This window comes from Sceloporus occidentalis, unplaced genomic scaffold, assembly GCF_023333645.1.
Source record: "Sceloporus occidentalis isolate IW3139 unplaced genomic scaffold, rSceOcc1.0.p SCAF_29, whole genome shotgun sequence".
NCBI lineage: Eukaryota > Metazoa > Chordata > Lepidosauria > Squamata > Phrynosomatidae > Sceloporus > Sceloporus occidentalis.
The window spans coordinates 11,243,219-11,267,109 of NW_028317009.1; the positions used below are offsets into that span (position 1 = coordinate 11,243,219).

The window sequence follows — 23,891 nt, forward strand, 5'->3', positions numbered from 1 at the left end:
AAGTCGCTGACGATCGGTGTAGGGGCTCTGCAAAGAGATCAGCCGAATGCTGGTGATGGGTATGCTGCAATCGTGTATATATTTTGTAATAATTTGGACAAATAAACAAATTTTGAAGGCAAAAGGTTTTATTTGAATTGTTGTATAGTCGGGGAGCACGGGGTACACCACTTCCTCAGACAATAATAATCATAGAAATTGATTGATGCGGGAAGCAGGCACAAGGCAGCTCTCTGGCTGTTGTGAAACATCTCCCATGATGCATTTCCTTTCGGCTGAGAGCTGCATGAGTTGGCGATCTGTCTGTACAGAAAAGTACTTGGCTATATATGTTAACTGACCTCCCCTCGCTATCGGCACGTTCTTCACCCAGCGATCGGCCAGTGAGAATACGGGACTTCCAATAAAGCCTTTAATTAGAACAGTTTACAGATCTTTGAGAGCGCTGTACAAAGCCCATGTAAACGTGAGTCCCAGGCTGTGACCCTGTCGCACACCGACCTCACAGCCTGGCCATAGTGCATGGAACAAGTTAACGTACCCGGCGGCCTCCCAAAATCCGACTTACAGCCGCAAGCGTTTAATATCTTCACTACGGAAGTCTATCCGTAACGCCAGCACTTGCCTGACCTCAGCTGGAGTCAGACGCCATGTCAGGGGCCCAGAGTTAGGGCCCCAGTAGTCAAGGATTTCTGTCACCTGCAGAGAGAACAGGGTTAATAAAGATAATGACTAACAGTGTCTCTCTACCTCCCGTCTCACCTCTACTGGAAGGCTACTCCATAGATCAACACCTACTCTGTAAATTCAGACATAACTTTTGTCTGTGAATAGCATGGGGACCATGTGCTTACTGTCTCCGTCTTTCAGAGAGAAGCGAGTCCCTTTTGATACTCATTAAATCCCTTAACACATCAGTATAGTTCTCGCCGTTCATAAACAGTAAAAAGAGTGAAGCTGCCGATGACAGACGCATTCAGCCCCTAAGGCTTGATACGCTCCCATTCTTACCCGCTCCAGATTCAGAATAGTTGCCATTTGAGAAAGTCTGGCAAATTTGTCCCTGATGGTCCATGTGGTCACCGTGGTAAGGTAAGCAATAAGTGAGCGCAGCTCCTTGTCAAACTGGAGCCCACCCAGCTAAGAATGAGAAAGATCACCGTAAGACACGGGTACTTCTGTATCAAAAACTGATCAATAACTGAAGCAGGCACACTTATGGCCCAGTTACCACCGGCCCGGTCACTTACCCTGCTGAACGTTGACTTTAAGACCACTTTCTCCAGCTCTGTGGCAATGAGGCTGGTCAGCAGACTAGTGAGGTTCTCATAGATAACTGGGGACAGGCCTGCCTGTAGAGACATCAGGAAGAGTAGCAGTCACTTACAGGCCTGCTCTACAGTGAAACAGTCTGCAACTGTCTTACGATGCAGTCTGTACTTGCCTTAAACTCAGCCTTAAGCTCTTCCATGTTGGTTATAAACTGCTGCACCCAAGGGTCATTGGCTTCATAGTCATTGAACTCCTCCTAGCGCAGACAGTGAGGTGGAATGGATTTTAGTCACTGACCTTACAGCTGTAATCACCATGCTTAGAACCAATGACATGGCAGCCTTACCTCCTCAATGTTATGTGACACAGACAGGAAGAGGTTAATCCAGGGCTTGACTTGTGGCTTAACGGCGGTGTTGTTTAGCTCCCCAAGACCTTCCTGTCACAGATGAGAGACACGGCAATGGATCGCAAGCTCCTTCCATCCACTGACAGACGGTAGGGGAGAAAGCCTTACCTGCAGGAGGTCTTTAAACTTGTTGGACACGGACGCCATGTCAGCAAGGCAGCTGTCAATCTTGCCCTTCGCTTGTTCTCCACCAAGATCTTGACTGAACAACTTGTGGCAATCATTCTGTGAACAGAACAGCGGGGGCGATCAGTTACACACCGACTACAAACATGGCTTTAGCCTTCTAGCAAAATGGTGTAAGTGGGTCAAACTAACAACACTAGAAAGCTGCATTAAATAATGACGTTATTATAGAAGCGAGGGTTACAGATAATGAATCTATTCCCAAACGTTACTTCCCAGATGCGATTCCATGTCCAGACTACCCTTTCAAAAAGCCTTCTACGAGCAGAGGTATGGTCTGTCGTAAAGCTCTATTCATTAGTGTGTATATGTCTGTACAGCGGCGTTTCACCCCGTTACTCACTCCTCTTACCTCTAGATTCTTCTTCAGTGTCATGATATTCTCACTGCAAACCTCCACGTTGTTCAGAGAGACCTAAAGTCCATGGAAAAAGAGATTACACATACCGCACGCATCATCTCTCCCGATCACGTCAAATACTCTCCACCAGATCAACTCGATGGCCACTTCAACAGGATTTGTGAATAAAATCTCACTTTTTACATCAGATGCTAGAACTTATTACATCGTCGGAGCTCTAGGGAGTTGTTAACCAATATGATTAAGTCTTGCGTGTGTATAGCGCAGCGAAGAACAAGTTACTCAATAATATGGAATACAGGTTCTGCATCGGCACCCTGGAGAATGGATAAGCAGCTGTCTGCCGCAGAGACCGGGTCAAAAAAGGAAGTCAGCATTCATATTTATGATGGGGTAGAAATATTATCTTCTCCCGAAGCGCCTCGCATAAAGGTTCATACAAGACACCATTATACAGCCCCCCCTCGGCATTTTTCCTATTTTCTTGCATTACAACCTGGAATTTCGATGGATCTTTATTTGGATTTCATGTAAGGGACACATTAGTGAAAATGAAATGAACAATTCATTCTAAAAGTAGTGCATGAATATAGTATGTATTAACCCCTTTTCTATGAAGCCCCTGAATAGGATCTTGTGCAATCATTTGCCTTCAGAAGTCACATAATTAGTTAAAGTCCACCTGTGTGCAATCTAAGTGTCACATGATTGGTCACATGACCTGAGTATATATACACCTGTTTTGAAAGGCCCCAGAGTTTGCAACACCACTGAGCAGGGGCCCCTGCAAGCAAGCAGCACCATGAAGACCAAGGAGCTCTCCAAACAGGTCAGGGATGAGTTATAAGCAAATATCTGAAACTTTGGACCGTAAAATCCATTACTAAGAGATGGAAAGAATATGGCACCTCAACTCGCTGATCAGGCAAGGAGGGCATTAATCAGAGAGGCAGCAGAGTCCAAACATAACTGAAGGGGGATCTGTCTGTAGGATCACCTCAAGCCGTACACTCCACAGAGCTGGGCTTTCTGGAAGAGTGGCCAGAAAACAAACCCATTGCTTAAAGAAAGGCAAACAGGTTTGCAGGCATGTGGGTGACTCTTGAGGGAAACCAGTTTCAGTCTCCCATAGATTTGAGACGGGGATGGAGGGTCAATGTCCCTGAGGATAATGTTAAAGGGGAATCATTTAAATGTCTGGGAACGGCATACTCTGAGCCCAGGCCTCGATCCAATTGAGAATCTGTGGTATGACTTAAGGGCAGAATCCACCCAACTTGGAAGATCTGAAGCAGTTTTGCCTCGAAGAATGGGCAGAAGTCCCAGTGGCTACATGTTCTGAGCTTCTAGAGATACCCAAGAGACTTGCCGCTGCACTTCCTGCAAAAGGTGGCTTTACAAAGTATGTTTGTTTTACAATAAAAAATATTTTGCGTGTTCAAAGTGGTTGGTGTGTGGTGTACATCAAATGATAGAAACCCCCAACAAATCCATTCTAATTACAATGCAACAAAATAGGGAAAATGGCAAGGTGTGTGTGTGTGTGTTTAATATTCTTTATAACGTGTGCAAAGCTTCCATGGAAATGTGATACAGGAGCAGCTGGAGATACCACAATACACTCCAATGGGATGCTTCCGGCTTAAAAACACTGGACTGCTTGTGATGTACACTATATGACCGATAGTATGTGGACATCCGCCCATCAACATGTAAGCTTGTGGGAAATCCCATTCCAAAACCACGGGCAGTAATCTGACAATGGCCTCTCCACCCCACTGGGAAGGCTTGCCGTAAGATTTTGGAGTGGGAATGTGCATCTGTTCAGGCTTCCAGCTACTGAAGTGTGATTCATCAGTCCAGGGAACACGTATCCACTGCTTCAAAGCCCAGCAGAGGTGGCTTTACACCACTCTAGCCAACGCTTAGGATTGTGCAACATTCCGGACATAGAAACCCATTGCATGAAGCTCCCGATGCTTGTTGTTTGTGCTGGTGTTACTTCCAGAGGCAGTTTGGAGCTGAAGTGAGCAGTGCTATAGAGGAGAGGAGATTTTTAACTCTATGAGCAGGTGGACTCGCTTGGTAAGTGTGCGAGTTCTGCCGCTTCATGGCTGAGCTGCTGTTACACCTTCCTGGGCTTCCACTTCACACGAACAGCACTTAAATCGGACCAGGGCACATCGGGCTTGTGACAAAGGTGGCATCCCAGGCCTTGCTTAAAGACACCGAGCTCTTGGGTACAACTCATCCTACTGTCAATGGATGCCTTTATTTTATACACTTATTAGCAATGGGTGCAGCTGAACCCCCTGAACTATTGAGTTTAGAGGTTTCAGCTGCGCCCATTGCTAATGAGGAGGGAGGACCACATACTCCTGGTGATATTGTGTACCTCTAAGCAATAACATTCTCGGTTTTTGATAACAGAGATGAGAGGCTGTGTGTCATGCCCATCCTGCTTTCTCACCAGGAAGGACATCTTGGCTTCATCATTGGTTTCAATTCCTTTGCTGTCAAATTTGCCCTGTTGGATCAGGTTCACGGCACTGGTCACTCCACGCTGGATGTCCTGGAACGTAGTAGCAGGAAAGCCCATCCTCAGCTTGTTACACAGAACTTCCCTGTAACGGTCAAACACCTAGTGAGCAAGCCCCACAGAACCTCCATACACCACCAGCTAGCAATCCGCAACGAGCCCCACAATCCGCCTGTTACTACACAAACCTATCTGTGGAGTATGGAGGAGGTCAAGCTAAGAAACTGGCTACAAGTCTCACAATCCAGATTGTTATACAACAAATAAGCAGCAACATAGGGAGTGCCAGCAGCCCAAATGTTTCCTATAACTCCTCTGGAATACATGTAGTTAGGGCCTCTGAAATCTCCACACAAATATTTGTGTTGCAGCTGACACACAAAACCAGTAATAGCTATTAAAAGTAGCAGTGCCGCTGTCACAAAGTATGGTCATATGCAGACCCCTGTTGTATTTGGCATAAACCGTGACTTTCTGATGAGGGCTCTAGCTATAGAGAGGTTAAGTGATAAGCTCACTGTCAGCCATCTGTTGTTATGTGGATCAGAAGACACGCACCTGAAGTCGGACTCTAGCATGGTTGTTGCGAGGTTTATCATGGCACAGAGACAGTCGATACTGGAGCTGGACAGAGCGCGGCCAACGCATTTCTTTACAATATAGAAGACATCATCCACCATACTGGAGATTAGCTGACCTTGCTCACACGAGTCCATGGCCACAGCCTGCAGAAAATGGTCTTTTAACGCACACCAAGGTCCTGACAAAAGTCACACAACAACAAGGTACATCGGAGATTATCCATTACCTTGTTGACACTCTCTCGCATGTAGAACTCCTCCATTGTTATATAGTAGCCAATGAGTTCTTGCATGGAGCAGCGTAGCAGACAGTGGCGCAGCAGCTTGTCCAGACTCTGCTGGTGCTCTAGACACAGAGAAGGTGAGAAGGATTAGTCCTTAACCCTCAAAAAGAAAGAAAGAAAAGAAAACAGTACCTGCCTTCACACTGCACGCTTATTGCCTCACACAAACCAGTGTGTAAAGGTCAGCATTCATACGGATAACTACCTTGCTTTACCCCCTCTGAAGCCATCGCGTCCCCAACCTCAAAGTCTGATGACACTCGCCGCTTGATAAAGCGCAGGTACAACTCCGTGCGGGCACTCATCAGGGTCACCTCAGCCAGGATCGGGTCCAGATCCCTAAACCCACAAAAAAAGCAAACTAATAGTATAACTAACTGTATAATAGCTTATTATAGCTAAAAAGGAAAGAATGTGAAAACAGTTTAAGGCAAGTGTAAGAAATGTTGTGGGCTCACAAAACCACCATGGTGACTTTGGCACGCTCTTTGAGCCACAGCAGGACAGGGGGCAAGTCACTAACCATGACGACTGGAATTTCTCTCAAAATGCACAACTCATTTTCTGTAAGCCTGCCTTTTAATTTTGAGATGCCACAAGAACATAGAATCCTACCCACTGACCGCTTCCAGGGGCAGACTCACCGTGGCTCAATCCTCTCCATAGACGAGGCTCTCATCATGCTGTTCTGAACCTGTTGAAACTAGAAAGAAAGAGATTATTAACTGTGCTGTCATTTTACAAACATTTATTGTCTCGCAATCAACTGGGACATGTCAGGTTAAGACCAGCCTCGGTTACAAGTTATATTCAGCCAATTTATATAATTTTACTTCAATGTGTTTCTTTGAATTCCAGCTCCTTCTAGCGTGTGCTTTTCTGTTACTCTGGACCCTCGCCGTTTAATCCCCACTCCTGATACTGCATGCTTTTCTGTTACTCGGATCTCCGCTTTAATTGTAAGTCCTGATAACGCGTGGTTCTCTGTTACTTTAATTGTAAGTCCTGATAACGCGTGGTTCTCTGTTACTCGGATCTCCCCTTTAATTGTAAGTCCTGATAACGCGTGCTTTTCTGTTACTCAGATCCTCACGTTTAATTCTAGCTCCTGCTAGCCTGTGATTTTCTGTTACTAGAACCCTCACCTTTCTGTGATAGTCCCTTTGCTGCAGAAACTTGTCCACTACTTTTTCCACTTGGCGGTCGCATTCGGCTTGCAGGTGTTTTAGGAGAATGTAAAGCTTGCCCGGTCCATAGTAGGTCTCCAGAACTGGCTGGTGTGTCTCCACTATACGAGCAATCCCTGCCAGGGAAACACAAGGCCAGTGACTCCCGACTACATCTCGCCCCAATATCATCTCATAACAGCTTTCCAGATAATCCACGTAAAACACAACCCCTCTCTCGTGCAGCCACACTCATCAAACCGGCACCCTGTGTAATTGTTTTCAGAGCTGAACGTATACACTATTTCTCTCACAAAGCCTGCATGTGTATCTCTTAAATACGTATCTCGTTATTAAATGTGTTACCTTCAAACAGCAAAGTCAGAGTATCTGCAAAAAGTAGAGTCGCTCGGCGCTCGCTGCTGTCTGACACCAGCGCCAACTGGAGATTCTCTTCAGCTTTTTTAGCGACCTGCAGACAGAAATCACACATGTGCAAATAGTACAGCCGAGCTGCTAATAGTAAGTACAGGGGCAAGTCACCTCCTCTACTTCTCCATGTCATCACAACAGTAACTCACAGCGCCCCCAGTGCTCCATGTCATTATAATGGCAAATCACTGCCCCCCCCAACTGTTTGATGTTATTATAACAGCAAAGGACTGCGTGGCCCCCTTACTGTTCCATGTCCCCATAACTGCAAATCGCTAACCACCAACTGCTTTCAGTAAACCACTGACCCCTGTTCTCACATTCTGTAGACCCCTGGAACCAGTTACCTGCCTACAGAGGTATTCCGAAAACCTGCTAATCCCCTCCTCGTGCAGTCCCAGCAGAGGAAAGATCTTGAAAAACCTGTCCACCTGATGCAGGTCTCCAGCTCTTGTGGCCGCATCAAACTTTTCACTCACAAGCACTTTGAGGTGCTGCTCAGCTTCCTGAAGATGCTGCAGGTTGGCATCAATCATACTGCCTGGAACGCAATAGAACAGACAGGCTGAGCTGCATACGGCGCACTGCCAGTGCTTCTGCTACGTGGGGCTAGGGTGACAATACCATCTAACAATTCTGTCTCCAACTGTGGTCTTTTCACCAACTGCACTGGAGGCAATGTGCTAGAATAAAATGTCTCGATAAGCATTGGTTACTTTTAAAGTCTCGGGATGCCTGATTCCTTTTAAATAAACATGAGCCTGGAGGCCATCTGTTACACTGTGTGCAGACTAAACTGCATTTTGTTCCTGGATTACACATTGTGTTCGGCTGATCTTTAACTTGTCTGCATTTTAGTCGTTGGGAAATATAAGATAAGGCCATCATAGGGCCACTGTATTCAGGTTCTATTGACTGTCCCCTGGCACAACATTTGACTGGCATGGCCGCTCATTTACTGTTTGAGCTGGTGCCACACTGCAGCTTGATGTGGCAGCATTTAGCTTGTGTCCCTTATCTCCCTCTGTACTGCACCTCTGTACTACAATTGTTAAAGCTTATGAAATGAGAATCTTGGCATGATGGCCCCTTCTGTCTCCTGTAACACCAAACAATGCACAGCGATTACCCCAATAACCCCTTCTACAGTTTCCAATGCGCCCTTCTACCAACGTACCCTCCTTCCCCTGCCTGCTCAGCTCGATGACCGACTTATCCAGGCACAGGTATCTGTGTATGTGGGCTGCAGCCTGTTCATATTCCTCGTTCCTCAGTGACGTTTGCACCCCATCCATGCAGAATTTCAGGTCCAGGATGTCATCTGCTCGCTGGATGGCCTGATAGAGCCGACTCTGTAAAACAGAACATCTCAGAGAAGATCCATGTTAAAAAATCCAGTTTCGCTGGCCAGTGCCTCTATGCTCCTGCGCAGAACAAAATAGAGGATGGTACAGGCATCATGACCTCAGGGCTGGGAGTACCTTGGCAAGGTCTAGTTGCCTGACTTTGCTGCTGACATTCTCTGCAAGGTTACACGTGAACGAGATCATCCCTGACAGCTGCTCCGCGTCCCCTTCAATCAACTGCAGGTTCGGACTGGGAGAAAAAAGAAATGGTCAGGTGGCAGAGCCACATCGCGTGATTACAAAATGCCATATAATGACCATTGTTGAATGTCTGATGTAAAATAGATGGGAAGATATCCCAGGCTGTTGATGGCATTTAATATTCTATACTACTAGACTATCCTTTGCTGCTGTCACCATAGGCTGTGATTTACGTGTCGTACCCTACCTCCATACAGACAAAAAACATAAATCCGCAAAGGACAGCCTCCAATAAAATGACACATCATATTAATGTAACTCTTTTATACGCTATGAAAACATTCAGGGGGTAGGAGTACAAAAAAAACAACTAAATAATTCTGGTGCAATGTGCCCTCATCACCACAGCAATGAACGGAGCAGTTCTGCTTTTTTGAACATTGTGTCACATTAGTTGCTATGGTGATAAGGCCACTTTCTAAACCATGCACCAGATTAACCTTTTATGCACAATTCCTGTCTTCAGGTGATGTCATGTTCAGCAGAGGTGACACTGATAATGACGGGGCTCTGCAATTGTTCTGAGATGAATAGTTTTCCCGAGATGTAGATAATAAAGATTTGATTCCCGACCCCATGCGCTGTAAGGCCAGCATCTTGTTCTCCACCACAGTCCTCTGTCCCAGCAGCGCCTCCAGCTCCACTTCCACCTCCTTCTGTAAATATAAAAAAAAAATAAAAAAATTCCCAGCAGATAAAAAACACTTGGCCCAGTTAGTCTGCAATCAGGAGACGGACACAATGGAGATCCACCGCCCATCAGAGCTGCCTTATGCCTTCTATTATCGTTTCCCTGCAGCTTACTTTTACCCAGTTCTCCTACTAACCTGCCACTTACCTTCACTGATGCCCAATTACTCTCTCTGTCACCACCCTGTCACCCCTACTCTCATGTAGCTATCATCAGGCTATTACCCCTGCCATCGTGGTCCTGTCATCTCCCTCCTTGTCCCTGCCATCACTCCATCAGCCCCACCGTCATGCTTCTGTTATCGCTCACGCCTTCCTGGCGCTGTGATCACCCCTGTCATCCCCGCAGCCATCGCCCCAGTCACCTCCTCTGCACACAGCCTGCTGTAGGTCTCCTCCAGCTCCCGCAGGTCAGTGAGAGCAGAGATCTGCTCCATGCTCAGTGAAGAATTCTGCGTTCCTGGCTTGCCTGTTGAGCTGCAGCCAGCCATGTTGACATTACTCGTCACATCCGGCTCTGTACGCGTCACGTCCGTAGTCTTTCCGCAGCGCGTGTGTCCGGTCTGTCTATTCCGCTGCCTGTGGGGTGAGAGGAGGCTTGTGTGGAGCGCGCCCAGGCTGTGAGCAGTGTGTGCGGCAACAGAAGGTTAGTACGACCCGGGTTATTGAGAGCTGGAGCCGGGTTAAGAGCCAGAGCCAGATTCAGGGCCAGGGATCAGGGATCAGGCAGCTAGGGGCAGCCAACCCTTCCCCTTTCTCTACTAGGACCCCGGGGCTTTGTGGCCGGATCGGCGCCAAATGGCGGCTTTGTAACTTAGCGAAGACATCCGTCCCATATCCCCTCCATCCGCCGCTTTAGCAGTCTTTCCTCTCCGGGGAAGCAGCACTGAACTCGGGGCAGCGGGGAGAACCAATCATTTCCCAGGTACGATCCAGCGGAGGGCATACCGGGCAGCGGGCGGTGTGAAGCCGATATCGTATGGTGGAGAGGCGTTTGATACCGGGTGCCGGTACGGCATAGTAGGGCAGGGAGGCGCTTGATACCGGGAGCCGATACGGGATAGTGAGAAGGGGAGGCGCTTGGTACCCGGTGCCAGTAGGGGATAGTGGGACGGGGAGGCGTTTGGTACCGGTACGGAATAGTGGGACAGGGAGGCGTCTGATACGGGGTGCTGGTAGGGGATAGTGGGACGGGGAGGCGTTTGATACCGGGTGCCGGTTGGGGATAGTGGGACAGGGAGGCTCTTGATAGCGGGTGCCGGTACAGAATAGTGGGACGGGGAAGCGTTTTGATACCGGGTGCCGGTAGGGGATAGTGGGACGGGGAGGCATTTGATACGGGGGTGCCGGTAATGGGACGGGGAGGTGTTTGATACGGGGTGCTGGTAGGGGATAGTGGGACGGGGAGGCGTTTTGATACCGGGTGCCGGTACAGAATAGTGGGACGGGGAAGCGTTTTGATACCGGGTGCCGGTAGGGGATAGTGGGACGGGGAGGCATTTGATATGGGGGTGCCGGTAATGGGATGGGGAGGTGTTTGATACGGGGTGCTGGTAGGGGATAGTGGGACGGGGAGGCGTTTTGATACCGGGTGCCGGTAGGGGATAGTGGGACGGGGAGGCGTTTTGATACCGGGTGCCGGTACAGAATAGTGGGACGGGGAAGCGTTTTGATACCGGGTGCCGGTAGGGGATAGTGGGACGGGGAGGCGTTTTGATACCGGTTGCCGGTAGGGGATAGTGGGACGGGGAGGCCTGAAGGGGATATTGAGTTCTGCTTTGTGCACTAAGTGTTGTCTGTTCGCAGGTGTTTAAGCGCTTCCGCTGTGGTCCGCCATCATGTTTCTGTACAATATCACACTACAGAGAGCCACCGGCATCAGCTTCGCCATCCATGGCAACTTCTCAGGTAAGGAGGGTGCCGGCCACCATCTTATCCTATTGTTGTTCTTTGTCCCGTAGCACGGCTTCAACCAGTCGAAATGGGATATTATTTAAATAATAAAGGCGTGTGTGTGTGGGGGTGCTCCAGTGAGTTTCCAGTCTCCCAGTAGGATGAGGGGATGGGGGTAACGGAGGAGGAGGAGGAGGGAAGCTGAACGCTGTGTTGTGCTTGTTCATGTTGCTGTTGCTCTCTGCACTATTGCAGTAATTTAAATAGGGGGGTTAAGTTGTTTTCTGGGGGTCAGAAAAGAATGCGTTCCAGGTGAGGATGTCATGTTGAGAATGAGAGTATATCAGATACGCCTCGGTGGGTCTGAAGAAGGCTAGGATGGCTTCCGGCGCCTAGAGGGGCTGGGTGCCGAGCCCGGTGTCTTCTCCTTGCTGTGCTTCTGTTTATTAATCCCTTTGTTAATGTCTTCTGTTACTTTCTTCCATTCTTGCTGCACAGGAACAAAACTGCAGGAGATTGTTGTATCCCGGGGTAAAATCCTGGAGTTGCTTCGACCTGATGCCAATACTGGTAAGGTGCACACGCTCCTGACGGTGGAGGTTTTTGGCATTATTCGTTCCCTCATGGCCTTCCGTCTGACCGGAGGAACCAAAGATTATATAGTGGTGGGTAGCGACTCGGGACGTATCATCATCTTGGAATACCACCCTTCCAAGAATATGTTTGAGAAGATCCACCAGGAAACGTTCGGAAAGAGCGGATGCCGCAGGATTGTGCCGGGACAGTTCCTGGCTGTGGACCCTAAAGGAAGAGCTGTGATGATTAGTAAGTGTTCATCTGAGATGACTGTTTATATTTGGGTTGTAAGTTTAGAGAATATAGAGAGCTCTCCCAGTAAGGTGAGCTTCTGGGAGTCCAAATCCAGTATGTGGTCATTAACGTATGAAAAGGTTACCGAGCAGGCTGCTTTCAATGGCTAAATGAGCTGTATGCTTGCAAGGCAGACAATTGCCCCTTATGGTGTGTTAATTGACCGCCTGTAGGACTAGTAATACATTGTGTGGGTCAGTTAAGCTATATTGATGTAAATCCATTGGGGGGGGGGGGGGGGTTTATCAGACCGGGTCCTGGCTGCAGACCATTTATCTGCTTAGCTTGTGGGAGCGAGAGGTACACGTGCTGTCACGGACTATTAGCAGCGTATGATGAGTTCTCATGTCTCTTCTCTGAGTAATAACATGGAGAGGATAATATGTATCTGATTCGCTGTTGACATTTACAGGACAAATATTTTCATTTAATTACCCCATTGTTCGTCTGTATCATTTGTGCTGATTGTGAATCTACTGCTCGGTATTCAGCTGCTTGCCCTGGGAAATCAGATTTGTAAAAGTGGCGCATGGTTCCTTTTGTAGGTGCTATTGAGAAGCAGAAGCTGGTCTATATTCTGAATCGAGATGCTGCTGCCAGGCTCACGATCTCCTCGCCGCTGGAGGCCCACAAAGCCAATACCCTGGTGTACCACGTCGTGGGTGTGGACGTTGGTTTTGAAAATCCGATGTTTGCTTGTCTTGAAATGGATTACGAGGCAAGGCTTTTATTTTTCTGCTTGTTGTCGGTAGTCCTGTATGTTATGGTGGCTGCAGATAGGTCCTATGATGAGTCTTCATGTCTCTTCTCTGACACAAACTCTGGAGAGAGCTTATAAACTCTGATTTGCTGCATTGGTGTAAACCACTTTTGCTATTGCTGTGTCTTTGCTACAAACTGCATCTTGTCATATATATATATATCTATATCTATCCAGAGTTGTGCTGACGTGTTCTTTTGCTTTAGGAAGCTGATAATGACCCAACTGGTGAAGCTGCTGCCAACACACAGCAGACGCTGACGTTCTATGAACTTGACCTTGGGCTGAACCACGTGGTGAGAAAATACAGCGAGCCCCTGGAAGAACATGGGAACTTCTTAATAACAGGTATGTAATGTGTGCCCAGCCCTACACGGTTACAAGCGATGGCCTCGTATGTCTAGATCGCCAACAATTAGAAAAGGGAGAGTAATACCACATCTCCATTTCCCAGCACAAGGCGTACATCTTGTCAAGCAGGGCAAGGGCTTGGCCAAGGTACAGGTTTTTAGAGTACCTCTGAGGTTCACGTTTGTTTGCATTTTAGTTTCAGAATATGGTCCTTTACTCAAAAAAAAAAAAAATAGTGTTTGAGCCATAATAAATTTAAACTGGAGATGTCATCAGAGCTGTCTTCAGTTGGATGATCTTGAATATGTCTGCAGTCTAGTCAACACCTGTATGGACAATGTGCAACCCGTCGAACTCCCCAAACACGCTGTATTGTTTCAGACAGGAGGGGGAGGCTCACAGGATGTCTAATTTTACTTGTAATCAAGCAGTACATGATGAGTTTTCATGTCTCTTCTCTGACTTATAAAGTGGAGAAGGCAATATGTCTCTGATCAGCTGCTTCGGTTCCCCTGGTTGTCTCCTGTGTGCCTCTAATAAGGCTGTTGGGGACACTGCTGCAGACTTACGTTGCTTTTCCACTTTCTAGTTCCTGGAGGATCAGATGGTCCCAGTGGAGTGCTCATCTGTTCTGAGAACTACATCACATACAAGAACTTTGGGGACCAGCCAGACATCCGATGTCCAATTCCGAGGAGACGGGTAATTATCAAATGTCCATACTTAGTACCCTCCTGTCAGTCAAATCCATCATGGCTGTCTGATAGCATTAGGCCTGACTGGGGTATTAGAATTGTACCTGACAATTAAATTGTGTCATGGACCAAGCTCTGAGATGTTCTGATCACAGGAGAGCTAAAGTTTTCAAATTCTTTTTTTTTTTTTTTTTGGACAGAATGACTTGGATGATCCAGAACGGGGCATGATATTCGTCTGCTCAGCAACACACAAAACAAAGTCCATGTTCTTTTTCCTTGCCCAAACAGAGCAGGGTGACATCTTTAAGATTACGCTGGAAACCGATGAGGACATGGTAAGTAGTAACTTGTAGGAGCAGGCAGCGTACTGGTGGTTGGCACAATGTGGGTGTCTCAGTATCCCCCTTTACCCTCCATTTTGCTTAGTGAGTTAAAAGGCCTCTATCTACTACTGTATTGCAGGTGACCGAAATCCGCTTGAAGTATTTCGATACAGTTCCTGTGGCCTCAGCGATGTGCGTCTTAAAAACCGGCTTTCTCTTTGTGGCATCGGAGTTTGGCAACCAGTAAGTACAACTTGTTGGTGTGTAGCAGTATTAAATACTAGCCACTGTACCCGTACATCAGCAATCTCCTTCTTCTACTAGTTACCTGTACCAGATTGCTCACCTGGGGGATGACGACGAGGAGCCAGAATTCTCCTCCGCCATGCCCCTTGAGGAGGGAGATACCTTCTTCTTCCAGCCTCGCCCGTTGAAGAACCTTGTGCTTGTGGATGAGCAGGACAGTCTTTCTCCCATCATGTGCTGTCAGGTGAGTGTGTTCTAACATTCTGTTCCCATGTAGGAGTTTAGGGTATTAACTGGCTACAAGTCCTGTATAAGTTTGCTGGTTTCTGTTCTTATGACTGTACAATGGTATCAGACTTCGTGCCTCTGAGTGTTCTCAGAGAGAGCTCTGGACTCTACGTGCTGACATGTTCTGTACTTTGTTAGCCGCTTTGCTGACCTCTTTATTGTCCTCCTTCTGCAGATAGCTGACTTAGCTAATGAAGATACACCCCAGTTATACGTGGCTTGTGGGCGAGGACCACGTTCTTCTCTCAGGGTTTTGAGACACGGGCTTGAGGTATGTAATTGTCCAGCATTCATTTTTTGTAGGGTTGTAGCCCAGCGTTGCCTGCAATGTGATGAGCATTCATGTCTCTTCTCTGACACAGAACATGGAGAAGACCTACCGAATTCTGACTTTTCTTTCTGTGAGGCTTATATAAAGGGACTTGTTTTTTGCATTATCTAAACCCATGTTGTTGCATGTCTAGGTATCTGAAATGGCCGTGTCTGAGCTGCCCGGAAACCCCAATGCTGTGTGGACTGTAAGGAGGCACATCGAAGGTAAATGCAACTTAAATAGGAAGAAGTCCACCTGTTAATGCTGCGTTTAGGGAAGATGCAATTGCACAGGCTAAGCTCTTGTCAGTCGCCATGCATTAAGAAAGTAGTAGTATGTGGTATGGCCAGTGATCACCATCTATATTCTGTAATAACTTCTTGTCCAGGCAGCCTCATGATCACATTTTAGCCACGTGAAGAGAAGCAGGGAATGGAAGCTGTCACATATGTATCCTGGTTTGAAAGAGCAGACATTCTTCACAGTTTGTGTTTCCCCTCAATGTGGTCTGATGCTGCAGAAGAGGCAGGTCTGATGGAGACGATAATCCAATGAGGGAATTTTAAACATTTGGATATAGATAAATTATATAAAATACAATTGATCTGTAGCGATCTCCTCGGACGTACTCTGTAGCTGCACCGCCTGTTACTGCATGTGCCTGGGGCTATAGTGGCACATGGCACACATGTAACAGGCAGCACGTCTTGTGCTTTCCTCCTGCATGAGGAAGGCTTGGCCATCGCTGAGGGGAGAGGCAAAGAGCTGTGTATTCAGCAAGGAAGTGTGTTTTACTGGGATTTGTTTGGAATGTTAATCGCTCAAGGGTACCAACAGGATGATGCTTAGGCGTTCTAGGCATTGAAAAGGAAAACTAGCACACCTCTAGGTATCCTGTTTGAGGATGTCCAGTCCGTGCCCCTCTGTGATAGTAGCATTTTATAACCCTGCGGAGGGAGTCTCCTGTAACCGAATGCTTCACGGCGTGATTCCCTTTTCATGTGTCAGGTCATTGTGACAGCTCATACTAACTCCGGCTGGTACTTGGTGATGATCGCTCCCAATACCAAGCCTCTGTTTTTCTTCCACAGGTGGCTGGTGGTGGAGGAGGTGCTGATTTAACCCCCCTCCACTCACGCAGGTGTGTATTTAAGCCATGTTCTGTTTGATTCCTTTCTTCTCGTCGACGTCGTAATCTGTTGTGTTCAAATGCAAACTTGTGAAAGACACCTCAGAAGCAGTAACAGATGGAGTCTCTTGGGGCTTGAGACACAAACACCTACAACTGCAAAGGATGTTCTTACTGATAAATTTGCTATACTGAAACCTACATAGGAACTGGGCACGTTCTTGGTCGTTTGCATAATGACCTGCTACTGTAATTCTGTAAAGATCAGTACTGTTTGGGCTATTTTATGCTGGCAGTCCACATTGCAGCTTTTACATTATTGTAACCGGTCTACGTGCAACCACCTCGTAGAGCTTCCAGAACCAGAGTATGCAGCCAATGGGAACAGACGCAAAGCTATGTACGGACTGGCCAGTGGTCGCTGCAGATTGCGGAGGGGGTGGCTTTGGCCGGTATTGGAGACATCTATGATTGTCCTTGCTAGGTTCAGCAGGAAGTCTGTAACCGTTCTGCCATGTTTAACTTATGTCCTTTGCGTGCTATCAGGACTTCGGCTAACCTGTCCTGCCCGTTGCTTTTGTAGATGAGTATGATGCCTACATCATTGTGTCCTTCGTCAACGCCACGCTGGTGCTCTCTATCGGAGAGACTGTAGAGGAAGTTACAGATTCTGGTTTTCTGGGAACGACTCCGACTCTGTCTTGCTCTTTGCTTGGGGAGGATGCCTTAGTGCAGGTACGTCCTGTGTAATCGGTGGACCGGGATGCTGCAGGAAGTTTTTCACTTTAGGCAAACGTTCACCTGAGATCCCCGAACACTCAGCTGGTGCCAAGTATATCTGCGGTTTATTTTACGTTGACATCTCTTGTTCAGGTATATCCGGACGGAATCAGACACATCCGTGCAGACAAGAGGGTAAACGAGTGGAAAACCCCTGGCAAAAAGATCATTGTGAAATGTGCAGTGAACCAGAGGCAGGTGGTGATTGCACTCACTGGGGGAGAGCTTGTCTACTTTGAGATGGACCCAGTAAGTTATCCATATTATACCAGTCTGATTTCCTACATTTAATGTATCCATTTTCCTGGAAAGTGTTGGAGTTCTATATAGATATTTACTTCTAAAATATGAGCTCTGTTTCGAAGTGCGCTTAGTTATTTTTCTTTTTTTGTATTTTCCTAGTCTGGGCAGCTTAATGAGTACACGGAGCGCAAGGAGATGTCTGCTGACGTGGTGTGCATGAGCTTGGCTAACGTCCCCCCTGGAGAGCAGCGTTCACGCTTTCTGGCTGTTGGTCTGGTTGATAACACCGTCCGAATCATCTCTCTCGACCCTTCAGTAAGTTCCTACCGCATCTGCGGTCTCTCTGGGACATTTAGCTTTGATGGAATTTTTGGTATATATCAGGCACTGAGAATATAACTGTATAGTTGAGAAAATTGTAATTATTGAATGCAAAGAGCCACAAGGTATTGCTCGGCACCTTATTTGATGTGTACCTGTACCCTACAGGATTGTTTGCAACCACTCAGTATGCAGGCACTGCCTGCGCAGCCAGAGGCCCTGTGTATCGTGGAAATGGGTGGTGCAGAAAGACAGGATGAGCTGGGTGAGCGTGGATCCATCGGGTTCCTGTACCTCAACATAGGGCTGCAGGTGAGTCGAGGCATTGTATGTTGTTTAGATGCACAAGGGGTAACGTGCTCTCTGCACTAACAGTAAATTGCTCTTCCCAACTGCTTTTTAGTCTGGTTGTAATCTGTGCTGCTTAAACATTCCATATATATATATATATATATATATATATATATATATATATACACACACACACACACATACATGGCACTGAATCACTGTATCTTGGTATCGAGTAGCAGTAAGAGTGGAGTGTTGCGTGATCCAGGAGGTTTTTTGTTAAGTGTGTGTTCCTTACACTTATCTGTTCCCACAGAACGGAGTTTTGCTTAGAACAGTTCTAGACCCTATCACCGGTGACCTGTCTGACACCAGGACGCGGTACCTGGGATCACGTCCTGTGAAACTCTTCCGTGTCAGAATGCAGGGCCAAGAGGCGGTAAGTACCCGGAGCTCTGTTGGAAGGTCTGGCAAAAAGATTAGTAAATCTTTCAGCACAAATGGCTCCATGTGAAAACCAACCATATGTGACCTAAATCTGTCTTGCATGGAGGGGCAGAGTACTAACTGCAGTTAGACAACACTTAAATAATAAAAACAGTGTCGTGTTAGACTAGGCATCAGAGATGGCTCCCTGTGTTATCACCGTAGCTTGTTCTTTGGATGGTTAGGAGTCATAAAGGCGCGCTGCCCGGGCGTCTGTTGCGCTGCCTTATGCTCAGAGGCAGATAAATACATGCTCTTCTGGTTGTGCAATCACGTCTTTAAAACTCGGTTTTACTTCATGACCATCTGCCAGGTCCTCGCCATGTCCAGTCGTTCCTGGCTCAGCTATTCGTACCAGTCGAGGTTCCATCTCACACCTCTGTCATATGAGACCCTGGAGTATGCGTCTGGCTTCGCGTCTGAGCAGTGTCCTGAGGGAATCGTGGCAATTTCGACCAACACGCTGAGGTTAGTATCATCCTCGCGTTCATTGGGTTGTGAAAATATTCTTGTACCACCCTTGGTGGCTGTAGTGAGTCTGGCGTATGCATGAATCTCCTTGGTTTCCTCTGTGTGTAAGGTATTGCTCCCAAGTCTCTCTCTAAACTGCTTTTGTCTGCTTGCCCTTGCAGAATTTTGGCTCTGGAGAAGTTGGGAGCTGTGTTTAACCAGGTGGCATTCCCCCTCCAATATACCCCCCGCAAGTTTGTTATCCATCCTGAAAGTAACAACCTGATCATCATTGAGACGGATCATAATGCGTACACGGAAGCGACCAAGGCCCAGCGCAAGCAGCAGATGGCAGAGGTACAGAGAGGATGCTTTGTGAATGTGCCAGTTGTCATTTCAGGAGTAGTGTTTTTGTTAACAATAACAAAGACATTTCAAAAGAGACTCTAACTTGATCTGGCCAGTAGCAATATCCATAACACAGTTGGTGTCCTTTTTAATAAGTCCTTGTGTTTTTGTGGTCAGTACAGAGCCTCCTTTCTTTTTGTTACAAGTGTGAACGTGCCTTGTACATTTCTCTTACAGGAGATGGTAGAAGCAGCAGGAGAGGATGAACGAGAGCTTGCAGCAGAGATGGCTGCAGCCTTTCTCAATGAGAATTTACCAGAGTCCATCTTTGGAGCACCTAAGGCTGGCAGTGGTCAGTGGGCGTCCGTCATCCGTGTAATGAACCCTATACAGGGAAACACTCTGGACATGGTGCATCTGGAGCAGAACGAGGCTGCTTTCAGGTGAGGTGGAGTTCTGAGCGAGTGCTGCTCCGGGTCCAAGCAGGGCTTTTAGTTTGTCTGTTGTCCGGAACTTTGTAAGACACAGAAGTAAATTACGCCACGAGTGAGATTCCGTCATGACTGAGAGATCTCGGGAGGTTTTATCCATGTTGAGAGCTTATTAGGCCTGTGGTGAGGATTGTGTTGCTTTTTGATGTTTCCAAACACTGCTCTTGTTTTGCTGTCTTAATAGTTAAAGCCACCCACTCACGCCCATCTTTCTTTCTGCCTTCTAGTGTGGCTGTTTGCCGTTTCAGTAACACTGGAGATGATTGGTACGTTTTGGTAGGTGTGGCAAAAGACCTTATCTTAAACCCTCGCTCCGTGGCTGGTGGCTTAATATACACATACAAACTGGTGAACAATGGAGAGAAGCTGGAGTTTGTGCACAAGGTATGTGGAAGAGATGTTCTCTAATTTAGGCTGTGGTAATGGTGGTGTCTGGAGTAACCATAAGATCTTTCTGTTTGCACAGACATCTGTTGAGGAGGTACCTGCTGCCATTGCACCCTTTCAGGGGCGAGTGTTGATTGGCGTTGGGAAGTTACTGCGAGTTTATGACCTTGGGAAGAAAAAACTGCTGAGGAAATGTGAAAACAAGGTATGTGTGGGTTAATAGACCATATGCTCTCAAGGCATGTAGCAGAATACGGGTTTAGCAAATGATCGATGCCTGTGAAGGATGTTGCGCGCTGGCGTTTGTCGTCGTACATTGGTATGGCTCACTGTTCCGATTTGTCTTGGCGAAGTATAGTAACTGTATAGCAATGACCATGTATATCCAGTACTGACTTTAAGGTATATTTTTGCTATTCTGAGGAACATCTTCATTTACACCATACTTTTGCTACACAGCACATTTCGAATTTCATTGTGGGCATCCAGACGATCGGGCAACGTGTCATGGTTTCAGACGTACAGGAGAGCTTTCTGTGGTTGCGGTATAAGCGAAATGAGAACCAGCTTATTATTTTCGCTGATGACACTTACCCCCGCTGGGTAACCACGTCCTGTCTGCTGGACTATGATACAGTAGCTGGTGCAGACAAGTTTGGAAATATCTGTGTGGTGAGTTAAGGTCATATCTGCTTCTAACATTAAGTTATATAACATTTTATAGCAGTCAACTGGCCAATCCCAGCACAGCTCTTTAGCCCATACCATAATGTTGGGTTTCGGTTTTTTTTAGGTTCGCTTACCCGCAAACATAAATGATGATGTTGATGAAGATCCCACTGGTAACAAAGCTCTGTGGGACAGAGGTCTTCTTAATGGGGCTTCTCAGAAGGTAAGTCCTTTCTACAACTTGAGTACCTTCTGCAGTGAAGGTTTCCTTGGCGCCTGACATGAATTTTGTTTTGTACAGGCCGAAGTGATAGTGAATTACCATGTGGGAGAGACTGTACTGTCGCTGCAGAGGACCACACTAATCCCAGGTGGCTCAGAATCCTTGGTGTACACCACCCTGTCAGGCGGAATCGGCATCCTGGTGCCCTTTACATCACACGAGGTAAGTGTTTTGCAGCGTGTGCCATCTGGCTGCCATGCAGGCCTGAGCTGGCCACATCTTGGTCTTCTGCAGAGGCAGCTGTTGCCACACAGATCCTCTCGCTGTCAGTGGTTGACCTTCACCGCACTTCATTCTTTCATGTGTTCATAATGTACCCTTTCCTGCTTTGTCGTCTTCAGGACCACGATTTCTTCCAGCACGTAGAGATGCACTTACGTTCTGAGCATCCACCGATCTGTGGCAGAGACCACCTCAGTTTCCGCTCCTATTACTTCCCTGTTAAGGTGAGAATCGGATTGTGTTCTGCTAATATTTTACAGCTAGAATCGCATGCATTGTGGTTCTGTGACATTGCCTGTGTTCTGTTTAATATAACTCTTCACATTACACAGAATGTGATAGACGGTGACCTGTGTGAGCAGTTTAACTCTATGGAGCCGGTCAAGCAGAAGAGTGTGGCTGAGGAGCTGGATCGAACACCTCCAGAGGTCTCTAAGAAGCTTGAAGATATCCGCACGCGTTATGCCTTCTAATAGGGAGCAGCATCTTGTTTGTTTACTGTGCTCCACAACCCCATGCCACAGTGTGGCAAGTTTAGTGCTGCGTGAAGGGCTTAAAATACTGAACAAGTTGATTTCCTGCCATAGAAAGATAGGCATAATTTCTGGATCTGCTGAAGATCCAGTGCTGTTCTTCTGATGGACAAGTGAGTTGTGAAAGCCCATGCGGGGTGTATTAATTTCAGTGGATCCTGGTCTTGGGCAGGACCACTTTCGCTTTGTTCTGCTCCCTTTTACTGTAAATATAGTTTTGTATCATGGTAAGATTGTTTTAAGAAGCATTGAATCTGTGTAGACAGACTATTTGTAGATGGATAATACTGTCTGGAACTGATGAATGAGCAAAAATTAAAGATTTTTTTTTTATATATATATATGTATGTAGCACAATTGATTTTTTTTGTATGTTTGTTTAATAGCATGCTTGGCCCTCTGGCCAGGGTAGTGTTTTGTGCAATGGAATATGAGAAAAGCTCCACGCCTTCTGGATTGGCGAAATAAGCGCAAGTTGGTTGTGCCCATTGCCATACACAAACTTCTCTACATGAAGGATTAACACAGAAACCAGGCCCTGAATATTTATGGATTTGGGAGCCTGCAGGCAATGGATCCATTGGCATTGATAAAAAGTAATCCCGAAAGCTAGCCACCAGCAGCTGTATTTTACAAGCCACCCCTACCTGTTGATTTTTTTTTTTATTTTGATTGGTCACTAACTAGCCAGGGGGTGGCTCTAGCATAGATGACCCCCACGTAATGTTTTTTGAAAATAAAACCCACTAGGGCTCACTGCCACCTACAGAGGCAAGACTAAAAGTCTCTGCTCGTTACTTTCTGGGGATATAACTGACCCCTGCCGAAGCAAAGGTCTCACACCTGCAAGCACTTTGTTTCACAGTGTGGGTAATGGGGTTGCACGATTAATGAGGGGCCACAGGGGTAATAGCAGTCTTGCCCGCTCCAGTGACTGTGGTGGAGGACAGGGTGCAGTTGCACAACACTCGCTCTATCGTTATACCACTTCGATAAACAGGTTTTGGTGGATGATGTGCTATGACTTTGCCGTGACTTGCTGTAGAAGGCAGTGCTGAGAACATGACGGTTGGAAGCCCTGGTTGATGCGTGCTACTGTGTCCTGTGCCATGACAGAAGCCGTGTGAAGCCTCTTCCTCCCTCTCAGGCATATGACGGGGGTATACATCGGTGATATATAAATACCTCACTGGAAGACTTCCAATTACTTGTGCTCCAGCTAAAACTTTATGAGATGGGACCTCAAGTCACCTTATGTTTGTAATGTATCATATGACTGCTGTCACGGTGTACACAGAAGCAAGGACACAAGGGGTATTGGGAAATATTTTTTACATTTCTTCTTACAATTTTAACCCCTGTGTACCATATGTAATACGAGTTGTGAAGGAGATTCTGAAATTGTTAGATTTCTGCAGAAACATAATATTATCCAAAGTGACAAACATGACATCTGAAATTGTCCATGTTTTTTTTCTCTTTTTCTTCTTTTTTGAGATGTGTACTGAACTTCCTTCTGGCTGCATTCCTAATTTTGTCTTAATGTTAAACATGTGAAGTTGTGGACATATAGCCACGCTTACCATTAACACACATCAGGGATGACGCTAACAATGCTAAAAAAGTGTAGCCCACAAGGCCTCTCTTCACCTGGAGATTTAGGCTCCCACCAGTGACCTTCTCTACGTTCGCGGCCAGTATGCTGGTGTTTAGGTGGACTGATGTTTAGACAAAGTTGTACTTCGCTTTATAAGAAAATGGATATAGCCATATCCGCTCGTGTGAAAATTGTCTATTTGAAGCTGACACTTAGGTCCAAAAAAGTTATGCAACCAAGAGTATTGTAAAAAGTGTTGTAAGGTTGATGTCACCTTGGTGATGTGCTGGAGGTTTGTGGTCCATTCATTGTCCGTGTGCTAGCTTTTAATACAGATTCCTCAAATGCGAGAACTTAATAACAGATTTAAGCGATAGTTAAACCTAAGTGTA

The 23,891-nt window shown here is 46.7% G+C and overlaps 2 protein-coding genes across 3 annotated transcripts; one reads left to right on the forward strand and one right to left on the reverse strand.

Moving 5' to 3' along the window:
• Positions 1-564: 564 nt before the first annotated feature.
• On the reverse strand, positions 565-9,973 carry LOC149299352 (conserved oligomeric Golgi complex subunit 4-like). 2 transcript variants are annotated; one of them, XM_089486443.1, is made up of 19 exons: positions 9,893-9,973; positions 9,411-9,493; positions 8,712-8,826; positions 8,408-8,582; positions 7,578-7,771; positions 7,165-7,270; positions 6,778-6,935; positions 6,277-6,335; positions 5,838-5,971; positions 5,576-5,694; positions 5,326-5,492; positions 4,699-4,852; positions 2,220-2,282; positions 1,790-1,906; positions 1,619-1,711; positions 1,445-1,528; positions 1,251-1,352; positions 1,012-1,140; positions 565-699 (listed from the first exon to the last, which is right to left on the reverse strand). In XM_089486443.1, the coding sequence occupies exons 1-19, from the start codon at positions 9,962-9,964 to the stop codon at positions 565-567; spliced, it is 2,259 nt and encodes a 752-aa protein (XP_089342569.1). In that variant the 5' UTR covers positions 9,965-9,973. The 2 variants fall into 2 exon arrangements, with proteins under 2 accessions (XP_089342569.1, XP_089342570.1); XM_089486444.1 differs by lacking the exons at positions 8,712-8,826; positions 9,411-9,493; positions 9,893-9,973 and having other exon boundaries at positions 1,251-1,348; positions 1,441-1,528; positions 8,408-8,540.
• Positions 9,974-11,365: 1,392 nt separating this feature from the next.
• Positions 11,366-21,842, forward strand: LOC149299353 (splicing factor 3B subunit 3-like). Its single transcript, XM_089486398.1, has 25 exons — positions 11,366-11,435; positions 11,919-12,245; positions 12,836-13,008; positions 13,257-13,398; positions 13,991-14,103; positions 14,297-14,434; positions 14,562-14,665; positions 14,747-14,912; positions 15,132-15,227; positions 15,421-15,493; positions 16,982-17,133; positions 17,272-17,427; positions 17,581-17,736; positions 17,911-18,054; positions 18,350-18,472; positions 18,833-18,987; positions 19,152-19,326; positions 19,555-19,760; positions 20,036-20,192; positions 20,275-20,400; positions 20,655-20,867; positions 20,989-21,087; positions 21,166-21,309; positions 21,489-21,593; positions 21,702-21,842. The coding sequence occupies exons 1-25, from the start codon at positions 11,366-11,368 to the stop codon at positions 21,840-21,842; spliced, it is 3,654 nt and encodes a 1,217-aa protein (XP_089342524.1).
• Positions 21,843-23,891: the final 2,049 nt, after the last annotated feature.

Excerpts from the sequence above, each read along its gene's own strand:
- LOC149299352 (XM_089486443.1), bottom strand. The coding sequence starts at position 9,964 with ATGGAGCAGATCTCTGCTCTCACTGACCTGCGGGAGCTGGAGGAGACC. Across the intron at positions 8,583-8,711 it reads GGCAACTAGACCTTGCCAAG|AGTCGGCTCTATCAGGCCAT; the intron begins GTACTCCCAGCC and ends TCTGTTTTACAG. Across the intron at positions 5,695-5,837 it reads TTCAGAGGGGGTAAAGCAAG|AGCACCAGCAGAGTCTGGAC; the intron begins GTAGTTATCCGT and ends CTCTGTGTCTAG.
- LOC149299353 (XM_089486398.1), top strand. The coding sequence starts at position 11,366 with ATGTTTCTGTACAATATCACACTACAGAGAGCCACCGGCATCAGCTTC. Across the intron at positions 13,399-13,990 it reads TGGGAACTTCTTAATAACAG|TTCCTGGAGGATCAGATGGT; the intron begins GTATGTAATGTG and ends TCCACTTTCTAG. Across the intron at positions 17,428-17,580 it reads TCTACTTTGAGATGGACCCA|TCTGGGCAGCTTAATGAGTA; the intron begins GTAAGTTATCCA and ends GTATTTTCCTAG.